General features: G+C 33.9%; 1 protein-coding gene across 1 annotated transcript; it reads right to left on the minus strand.

The window, feature by feature from the left end:
• Window positions 1-1,454: 1,454 nt before the first annotated feature.
• On the minus strand, window positions 1,455-7,735 carry LOC107602649 (CD48 antigen-like; the record flags this gene model as incomplete). The annotated part of the gene is made up of 4 exons (XM_016295212.1): window positions 7,411-7,735; window positions 6,936-7,238; window positions 1,796-2,098; window positions 1,455-1,526 (listed from the first exon to the last, which is right to left on the minus strand). Coding segments are annotated over exons 1-4 (985 nt in total), but the record flags the coding sequence as incomplete, so codon positions are not given.
• Window positions 7,736-11,558: the final 3,823 nt, after the last annotated feature.

Genomic DNA, 11,558 nt, shown 5'->3' on the forward strand with positions numbered 1-11,558 from the left:
ATAACTCGGCTACTGGTTTAGATTTTATCGTGAGCATACATTTTCCTCAAATAATACCACCTCGAAAAATAGACATCACTTGAAAAATGCACTACACAACAGCAACAACAAAAAAAGGGTTTTGTCTTTTGCTCCAGGTTATTGTAGTGTGGATGTGACTTTTTTAACAGGATTGTAGGCCTATGTCTGAGATGTCAAACACAATCAGCCATCATCGTCTCTCATTTGCTTTCAGTGTGAGACCTTAAACTTGCAGCATTGTGTATTCTGATTAACTTTAAAGCACTTAAAAGTGACTAACCTACTGATCTCAGAACTTTTAAACAGGTATTTTTTTCTTATTATTTCTTATTAATTTATTTATTTATTTGCATTTGTTTTTAACCTTGACATTTTAAACTCTAAACCATCTGACCTAAATCACCAAACAATGTTTGTCAAAACTGGTTTGTTCAACACATCCAGGAGCATTATATCTATTAAATATCACTTTAACATTATACAATTATATTTTCTGAAGGAAATACAAGTGCTTGGTAGGCAATAAAAGAGCAGTGAAGAGTTTTGTTGCAGGTAAGTGTGTAAATTGAACACTGCAAGAAACGTTTTCTGTCTGCGAGCCACAAGAATCAATTTGTTGTCAACAGTTCGATGTAATCAGTACACTTTTTAAAACTGTATGAACCAAATATGTTACCATATTTTTGTTTAGTATTATTTAATGTATGTTATATGATGCATATGCATTAATCTTAAAATAAATGAATGAAAATCACAAATAATTGTTTTGTTTTGTTTTTTTATTAAAAAGGGAACACAGAAATATCAACTAATACACATTTTTGGAAATCCAACATCGTAGTTGTTAGAAAACACTCTCTGTCTTGAGAATGGTTCCAGATATGCCTCACCCCTCCTTTTCTTCTCTCCTTCTTTCACTCGTTCCCTATACAACGCATTCTCTCTGAATCCCCCCTCCTCTATCTGTTTCTCTCTCTCTCTTGTATGATGTTTTAATGTCTCTTACTCATATTCGAGGTATGCATGCGCACATGTATACATTACCTTTTCTTGGCTCAAATGCCCAAATAAGGAGATGAATGCTAGGACTACAGGGTAAAGGAGTTCGTGATGAACTCTGAAGCGAGTTCAACATCTTTCGCCAAAAATCTATTCCTAATATGTCCATGTTTTTCTGTACATGTGACCATTTTATATAAACACATGTTCTTGGCCAAAGATCCTATATGTGTATGTCATTCATATCCTCATTGGTTAAGAGGGTGAAACTCCCCTCGACATATGCCTATATAATATCTTTATAAGAAAAAAATCATTAACACATTAAGAACAACTTAACCAATGTACCAGAAAATTAAATGATGTTCCTATTTTACAGACGCTACGGTCATGCTACTGTACATTGAATTGTAATAAGTCAGAATCCAACTCACCAAACATCCCAAAGACCAGAACAACACTGATCAGACCAAACACCAGAGTAACAGTCTGAATGGGGATGAAATCTATTACGCAGAATGACAATTAGTAAACATTAAATGAAATCGTAAATTGGTAAATAAAATCTAAATAATATGATGACAATGATCAATTAATCTAATGAAATACTATATAAAAAATACATATGTGGGTTATATACTGTATATATATACTGTATATATATATATTTGAATAGCAATAAAAAAAAATTTTTTTTTTTTAAATGTATCATCAAAAACCAGGCAGCTGAAAGAAGATCAGCTCAGTGTAAACACTAGTATCATCTCTGATGTACCTGCACACGGCTGACAGAGTTGACTGATGTTCATATGTTTGGTCTGGTTGCTGATGTTGTTGTTCAGCACACAGCTGTATGTGTTTTTATCCTGATGTTCCACCTCCAGAGGTAAAGAGAGACTGATGCTGAGATCAGACGCACTGATGCTGGAGATTAAACTGTTTCCTTTGTTCCAGGAGAGAGTCACATGATTCACATTCAGCACTGAACACAGCAGTGAACATTTAGACACTGATGAACTTCCAGACGATGAAGAACATTGTGAAGTGTCTCTGATGATGACAGGAACGGGAAGAAGAGCTGGAAAATATCAGAGGATGAAGAGAAATCAGAGTCAAAGTCTTTTTCAGATTTCAGAGTCAACATGAACAGGGGACAGTACTAATAAATTACTTTTTTCCTTGTATTTCATTCACTTCAATATACATTGATCATTTGTGATAAAGATTTATGGTCAAAATACAGTTCTGGAGAGAGAAATTCTGCTGCTGTACTCACCATAGATCGTAACATTGAACGTTTTCTCTGCTTCTTTATTTGTGGTGATCTCTACTTTATAAAGTCCAGAGTCTGTGGTTCTGATGTTTGTGATGGTGAGAGATCCAGTCTGACTGTCCATCTTCACTCTGTCTCTGAATCTCTCATCAGTAACATGACTGATATTTGCCTCTCTGTTGATTTCAGCAATGACAATATCTGGGTTTTCAGCTCCAAACATCCACTCTATCACCGCATTATTTCTCTGTGTGTCAGTATCAGTGTGTAGAGTGACTGAATCTCCCTCCATCACTGACACAGTCTTCATTTCACCTGCCACAACACCAAACACTCCTGAAACACATTCATACACGAAATCTTAATTCTGAACACTTTTTTCAAACTAAATGCAAGAATAGCTTTTGGGGGACTGTAGAAGAAAACGCAGAAAGACACAAATAAACTGAAGTACACTTTTACAAATGATTAAAGTGATCAAGTTTTGCATAAGAAATGTATTCGCGCGTTAATACGTAGCCTAGTTCCTGGGAGTTTACATAATGTTATTTTACTTGTATTACAAGAAGTACACAAAAACTCACCATTAAAATGCCACAACCATAAACGCAGCAAAACTAAAACAAGAATCATATTCCTTCAGCAGTTAAAGGTGTCAGAAACTTCTGTTACAATCACCACAGACCACACTTGAGGTTCCTAGACAGGACTGCACATCCTATCGCGTGAACACGCTTAGGCTTGAAACCATTTTTTCTTTCTTTTTTTTTTTTCTTTTTTTAATGCGTCCTGTTATTTTATCACTAACAGACAACAAACTTTCAATTTTTATGCTTAAACATCTTCACATTTCGAACACTCAATATTTAGTACACTATTGTTTGTAGCTTTGTTAGAAAAATGTTAGCTTTACTACAAAACCCTACATTTTGAGTTTCATTTTGAAGTGGGAATGATTTGCTTTTAATTGTGCTTTATCTTTTTATTTTAACTATAGGCCTACCTCTACATTTTCAGTACATGAATAATTAATGAATAATTGAATAATTTCCATACATAAATGCTCTAGCAAATTATTTCGAATTCGACACCTATGAAATAACCTTTTGGTGTAGCCTTGCACAACTCTAGTGGCTGTTACCTTTACTTTGGAAATCTCTAATAGAACCATTCCATGGGAATCAGCTCCTCCAATCTTGCTTCATCTTATGCATCACTTTGATTTTATTTGGTGGTTTTTTAAAACATCAGTCTTGATAGATGTATGTTTTATGTGACTGTGAAACTGTTTTGTTTAGAGCAGAATGGATGTCAGACTGCAGGGTTCATATCAACAGGTGGACAAGATATACTAAACTACACATCCATTAACAGACACATTCACGTGTTTCATTTGTTCATCCAACTGAATAAACCATATTCATCTAGTTGAACTTGTGCTACACTGACCCCAAAAAAGCTCAGACCACAACAGGTTTCTGTCTGACTCACAAACTAAGCAGAGAGCCCTGATATTTATGACCAAAAAAAATAAACTGGCAAGATTTCAACAGCTCTCCTTCATAACCATGGTGTCTGAATTTAGCATTAATAAACAGATATTTGAAAACTTTTTTCAAAATTCATCAGTTTCATCAATTTCATATGAATTGTTCACCAAGAAAAAAAAACGATTTATGTCTTTTCTCTTCTGAATTTTTGTCATGAACAAAAGACTGCAACAGTAGCCACACCAGGCACAAACTAAGGAAAATATCTTGAGACCAGAAACAGACTGTGGCTCTTCTCAATTTATATTTGTGCTTACTCGTTTCCTTTTTTCACTTCCATTAGTCACATCTCAGCTCCACCCCCTCAGGATGCTAGAAATGCAAGGAAAGAAAATCGACAGTAATGCCTATTTGTATAGTGAAATATTCTTTATGACTGGAGCTTCATCAACTGTTCAAGGGATCTGATCTTATATAGTTGAGGTTTGGTTATTCAAGAAATAATGTATAAGAAATACATAGGGGGAAAAAAATGAAAAAAATCCTAATAAATATTAATAAAATTAGATGACCAGTTGAACTATGTAACATGTATGATTAATTAAAAAAGGTAAAACATAAATTAACATTATAGAGTGTTGCAGCCATGATGTCAAAATATAATAGGGTTTTATAATAGGGTTCTTCAGTTTATATGTAAAACAAGGCCTGTGGTAAAATATAAACTGACAATACTTGGACATTTTACTCTGCAATGTAAATTACACACACCCATACTGAAAACGCATTTTTTTGTATTTGTTATGCTTATTTTTTAAAAACGTATGCTTGTATACATAGGAATGTTGTGTGAACGTTTTATCTGTTGCTCCGGTTTATTGTAGTCTGAATGTGACTGGTTTTGACAGGGTTGAATGTGTGAGAGATGTCAAATACAATCAGCCAATAGTGTGGTTACATATCTATCACTTGCCTTCTGTGTGAATGTGACCACAGACTTATTTCCCCATTTACTACAGTTAGTTTTTGATGAACCTTTAAAAATTGAAAAGTTAATATACTGATCTCAGCACTTTTCAGTGTGTATGTTTTGTTTTGTTTTTTTTTAACCTGAACTGTTCATATGCTGCATGGTGTCCGAATATTCACATTAAATTGCATCAAACTGAATTGACAAAAAGACATTTTGAAATGTTCATCAAGAAATAAAAAGACTGTTTATCTTTTAGAGTATCTAAAACTGTCCATGTTTGATGATATCAGGTTTATTCTGGCTCTGATGTCTTGAACAAAAGCAGCAACAGTAGCCACGCCCACCGGAGCACACGTGACCAATGGCAGCTTTAGTAACAACACAACACTGAACACAAACTGAAGAAAAGCCTGAGCCCTGAAACAAATAACTCGGCTACTGGTTTAGATTTTATCGTGAGCATACATTTTCCTCAAATAATACCACCTCGAAAAATAGACATCACTTGAAAAATGCACTACACAACAGCAACAACAAAAAAAGGGTTTTGTCTTTTGCTCCAGGTTATTGTAGTGTGGATGTGACTTTTTTAACAGGATTGTAGGCCTATGTCTGAGATGTCAAACACAATCAGCCATCATCGTCTCTCATTTGCTTTCAGTGTGAGACCTTAAACTTGCAGCATTGTGTATTCTGATTAACCTTAAAGCACTTAAAAGTGACTAACCTACTGATCTCAGAACTTTTAAACAGGTATTTTTTTCTTATTATTTCTTATTCATTTATTTATTTATTTGCATTTGTTTTGAACCTTGACATTTTAAAAACTCTAAACCATCTGACCTAAATCACCAAACAATGTTTGTGTCAAAACTGGTTTGTTCAACACATCCAGGAGCATTATATCTATTAAATATCACTTTAACATTATACAATTATATTTTCTGAAGGAAATACAAGTGCTTGGTAGGCAATAAAAGAGCAGTGAAGAGTTTTGTTGCAGGTAAGTGTGTAAATTGAACACTGCAAGAAACGTTTTCTGTCTGCGAGCCACAAGAATACATTTGTTGTCAACAGTTCGATGTAATCAGCACACTTTTTAAAACTGTATGAACTAAATATGTTACCATATTTTTGTTTAGTATTATTTAATGTATGTTATATGATGCATATGCATTAATCTTAAAATAAATAAATGAAAATCACAAATAATTGTTTTGTTTTGTTTTTTATTAAAAAGGGAACACAGAAATATCAACTAATACACATTTTTTGAAATCCAACATCGTAGTTAAGCATAATATGGAGCAATTCAAGATATTATGCATGCTAAATCTAAGAAACATGGAAAAATATAAAATCCAGTCACTATGAACCTCTTACATCATGAATATCTAGTTCTGCTATTGACCCAAATCCTTCACCCAATATGTAAATGTCCACCTCGGTATATTGAAATATGCTTTATCAAGCATGTTGCAGTTAAGAGACTGACAAAGGAGCTGCACAACTCTGAAATATATTATAGGGAAATCAATAACTCATATTAATCACACTTGTACATAATGTATCAGTGTTTGTGTCGAGTCTTCAGGTTGTTCGAGACCCATAAGAAGCTGCTGTAGATCTGTATTTTCAGGACGTTGTGGGTGTTTCTTACTTGAACTTCCATCAGCAAAAACCTTCAATAGCCCTAATAATGCTAAGAAGAAAAAAATCATTAACACATTAAGAACAACTTAACCAATGTACCAGAAAATTAAATGATGTTCCTATTTTACAGACGCTATGGTCATGCTACTGTACATTGAATTGTAATAAGTCAGAATCCAACTCACCAAACATCCCAAAGACCAGAACAACACTGATCAGACCAAACACCAGAGTAACAGTCTGAATGGGGAAGAAATCTATTACACAGAATGACAATTAGTAAACATTAAATTAAATTGTAAATTGGTAAATAAAATCTAAATAATATGATGACAATGATCAATTAATCTAATGAAATACTATATAAAAAATACATATGTGGGTTATATACTGTATATATATACTGTATATATATATATTTGAATAGCAATAAAAAAAAATTTTTTTTTTTTAAATGTATCATCAAAAACCAGGCAGCTGAAAGAAGATCAGCTCAGTGTAAACACTAGTATCATCTCTGATGTACCTGCACACGGCTGACAGAGTTGACTGATGTTCAGATGTTTGGTCTGGTTGCTGATGTTGTTGTTCAGCACACAGCTGTATGTGTTTTTATCCTGATGTTCCACCTCCAGAGGTAAAGAGAGACTGATGCTGAGATCAGACGCACTGATGTTGGAGATTAAACTGTTTCCTTTGTACCAGGAGAGAGTCACATGACTCACATTCAGCACTGAGCACAGCACTGAACATTTAGACACTGATGAACTTCCAGACGATGAAGAACATTGTGAAGTGTCTCTGATGATGACAGGAACGGGAAGAAGAGCTGGAAGATATCAGAGGATGAAGAGAAATCAGGGTCAACATGAACAGGGGACAGTACTAATAAATTACTTTTTTCCTTGTATTTCATTCACTTCAATATACATTGATCATTTGTGATAAAGATTTATGGTCAAAACAGTTCTGGAAAGAAAAAATCCTGCTGCTGTACTCACCATAGACAGTAACATTGAACGTTTTTGCTGCTGATTTATTTGTGGTGATCTCTACTTTATAAAGTCCAGAGTCTGTGGTTCTGATGTTTGTGATGGTTAGAGATCCAGTCTGACTGTCCATCTTCACTCTGTCTCTGAATCTCTCATCAGTAATATGACTGATATTTGCTGATCTGTTGATTTCAGCAATGACAGTATCTGGGTTTTCAGCTCCAAACATCCACTCTATCACCGCATTATTTCTCTGTGTGTCAGTATCAGTGTGTAGAGTGACTGAATCTCCCTCCATCACTGACACAGTCTTCATTTCACCTGCCACAACACCAAACACTCCTGAAACACATTCATACATGAACATTACCCTTTTACTTTCTTTATTCCACTTTTTACCTAACTAAACAGTAAAAAGTGAGTTGCATTTCAGACTGATTTGACATAGATGAGAAAAACTTAAACTCTCTTCTATTATTAAAAAACGGTGGTTGACATGTAACTCCTGCAAATTTACATAACATTATTTTTCTCTATATTGCAAGAACTGAATGAATAAAAAATATTTTAATACATACCATTGAAATGCCACAACCATAAACGAAGGCGAGAACCATATTCTTCAGCAGTTTAACTTATGATACAATCACCTCAATAATCGCTCGAAACTCCTAGACAGGAGTGTACATCCTATCGCGTGAACGCGCACAGGCACATAGTTGTGGTTATTTTTTTTTTTATGTACACAGCCCTGTTATTACAGTGGGTACGGAAAGTATTCAGACCCCCTTAAATTTTTCACTCTTTGTTATATTGCAGCCATTTGCTAAAATCATTTAAGTTCATTTTTTTTCCTCATTAATGTACACACAGCACCCCATATTGACAGAATAACAGAAAACAAATACATTCTTCAGTGTTTACATTTATATATCTTACTGAGTGTAATATTCCTTAAGAGTTGAGGCGAGCGCTTTGGATTGTTGGCGAAAGCTGGTGTTTTAGCCTATGGGGAAAAATATGTATACTGTTTTTAATTCTGTATTATTTTTAAATGTGAATCACTATATCTTTTCATTTTCTGTAGCATGCACTGATTCTATCAAATGTTAAACCCAGGTGTAACCAGGTTGTCCCTCAGATAACAGCACATAATGGCTTTTGACTTTCTCCTTGCAGGACTCAAACCAACAACCTTCTAGTTGCCAGCTCTGAGCTTTAGCCAAATGGACTATAATTGTTGATATTTTGACTTGAAATACAGTTTATGATGAAAAGGTCACCACATATAGCTTTGCACAAAATTTAAGCAGAATGGGTGTGAGACTGTGAGGTTCATACAGTTGGACAAGATATACTTTACTCACAAACTAATCAACCACACATACATTAATAGACACTATTAGGAACAAGTACTATTTGTTCACCCAACAGAAAAAAGAAAAGGGAAAAAAAAAACACACACACACATTCATAGTTCATAGTTGACTTCTGTGCGTCACTGACCCAAATAAAGCTCAGACCACAACAGGTTTCTGTTTGACTCATAAACTAAGCTGGTCAGAGTGCATTCATATTTATAACAAAAAATAGTGTACATGGGTTTTATATGTGAATGGTTTTTTGTTTGTTTGTTTTTTAAGAATTTTTTTCGTTTAGTGTGTGTGTGTGTGTGTGTGTGTGTGTGTGTGTGTGTGTGTGTGTGTGCTTTGTATTTTAAGGAGGTTACACTGGAAATGTGACACACCAGGAAGTGGTTTCATCATCTTTTTGCTTCCACTTGGTTGGTTTGTGGCTCATTTATAAACCACCTCAATACTCATATTTTTTATTATTGTTTCCTTGTAGCAGAGTCAAAGTACTGCATGCATATAACTAAATAAACCCTGCTTATTAACAGTTATGTAATAATCTAGAGATACTCAGTATGACAAAAAATAAATATTGCATATTTATGTTGAATGTGTCTTATAGACTCACCTCCAGTGATTACAGTCTACTGACCTCTAGTGTTGATGCAGAGGTTTTTATTTCATCTGCTGCTTCACTGGAATTATTTGTCTGCTCATCCTGTCTGCCAAGTAGTGGCGCTGTTGTGTCTTCACTAAAGAGAAAGTATGTTCTAAAGGGACCACAAAAGGTCACTAAAGAAAAGTACGGCATGCCCAGGAAAATTTGTAACTGTATGTTATTTTTAATGTTTTTCTTTCTTTTAATAAAGTTAACTATGAATGAATGTAACATTAAATAGAGCACAGAGCTAAACAAGTTCAAATCAGAGCCATAGTCCATTCAGCATGCATTTGTTTTTCAAATAAAACTGCTCAAACGCACAAGTTTTATTCATACAGTCTTTGTATTTAATGGAGAAAACATAATGGAAATTTAACAACGTCATTGTCAAAAAGAATGAGAAATCTGATCCAACGCTTGCATTTTTAGACATTACTGGCTGATTTCTGAGACTTGTTGCTGAATTACAGCTACAGCAGCAGTGTGGTTTGAAAACTTAGCCTACAGGATATTCAGAACAACTTTTATTCTCAGTTGACAAATATTGCTAGTATTACTCTGCTTATCTCAGATCTAGACATTTGTGTGGCTGTCCCCACCTCCATATGTTCCTTTCTGCAAATTATCACACCTTTTTTAAGCATTCTGCAGAAGTGTGATGATATAAGGGGATTTCATGACACTTTCATTTAATAAGCCTTTTAATTAGCACTTTAAGTTAATAACATTAGCAGTCGCTGAAAGGCCTTAATTTGCTATAAAATATATAAGGCATAATATATCATAGCATATCAAACACTTGGTGAGAAGACTGATACACAAATGTTAGCATCACAAAATATCAAACACGTCAATCACAGGAAATCAGGTTTGCTCCGGCCACTTTTTTTACCAATCACATGAACTTCATAAGTGACTGACTGAAAGATATTACATAACATAAATTTAAAGATTTACATTTATAGTATAACACAAAGGCAAAGAGAAAAACTCTTGACTGGGTTAAAATGCAGACCACCTGTCTGGACGCAACACTTTTTCTGAAGCAAACCAAACCACAGTGCACATCCATCATCTAAATGTGTGCTTGGACAACCACAAGAGTTTCAGTTTGTTCTTAAATGCTGTGAAATAAGTATGAGGTCAGCTGCATGCTTCTTTTTATAGTTTTGGCAGCTGCAAAGCAACATAAGTGCTGTTGACTGAACTAGGATGAATATTTGTGTACAACATGGAAGAGGCCTCTTCAGCATGCTGAAAGAACAATGAAGAAATTAGTTTTAGATAGATAGATAGATAGATAGATAGATAGATAGATAGATAGATAGATAGATAGATAGATAGATAGATAGATAGATAGATAGATAGATAGATAGATAGATAGATAGATAATGTACCTGTGATTGGTTTGGATCTAGATGCTGTTGAATAACTTGTGTCGGCTGTAGGTCAGTGTTATGAAGTTGTTGTGAAAGTTCTGCAGGCCTTCTATTTCTACAAGCACAAACCTTCAATAGTCCTGAGAATTCAATAAAATAATAAATGTTTATGCAATCACAACGCTTACAGCATTATGTTGATATTTTTGTAAATGGATCCCCTGTATTTTTATTTGGGAATGCACAATATATCGGTATCATATCGGTTATCAACTCGATCTCATGAGAAAACGTAACTATTTCACAGGGAGGATTTTGTATGAATTTGTATGATGTGATTCATATAGAAACGAATTTAATTAAAAAAATAAAAGATTTTTCAAAAAGTAAGCATAAAGGTAATCTAAATCTAACCATCAGTGGGACATAAGCGAATTGTATGTATAAACATATGAATGGGAATGAACAAATTCATACGAATTAGCCACCAACTTGTGAAAATTTGAAATAGTTATAAATTGCCTTAAGAGTGTGTTGGGTTATTGGCCGATATTATAATATTTTTTTGTTTATTATTATCGGCTGATAATTTATATTTGATGCTAATAAATTTAGCATTTCTTTATTTTGACATTTAGATTGCCTTTACCATCATCTAACATTCTTTTAATGTTTATGTTTTAAAACAAAAGTAATTAAATGTAATCTTCAGAAAATGTCAAAATACAGTATATATATATATATATATATATATATATATATATA

The sequence above is a fragment of the Sinocyclocheilus grahami genome, unplaced genomic scaffold, assembly GCF_001515645.1.
Source record: "Sinocyclocheilus grahami isolate Dianchi unplaced genomic scaffold, SAMN03320097.WGS_v1.1 scaffold332.1, whole genome shotgun sequence".
In the NCBI taxonomy this organism is placed as follows: domain Eukaryota; kingdom Metazoa; phylum Chordata; class Actinopteri; order Cypriniformes; family Cyprinidae; genus Sinocyclocheilus; species Sinocyclocheilus grahami.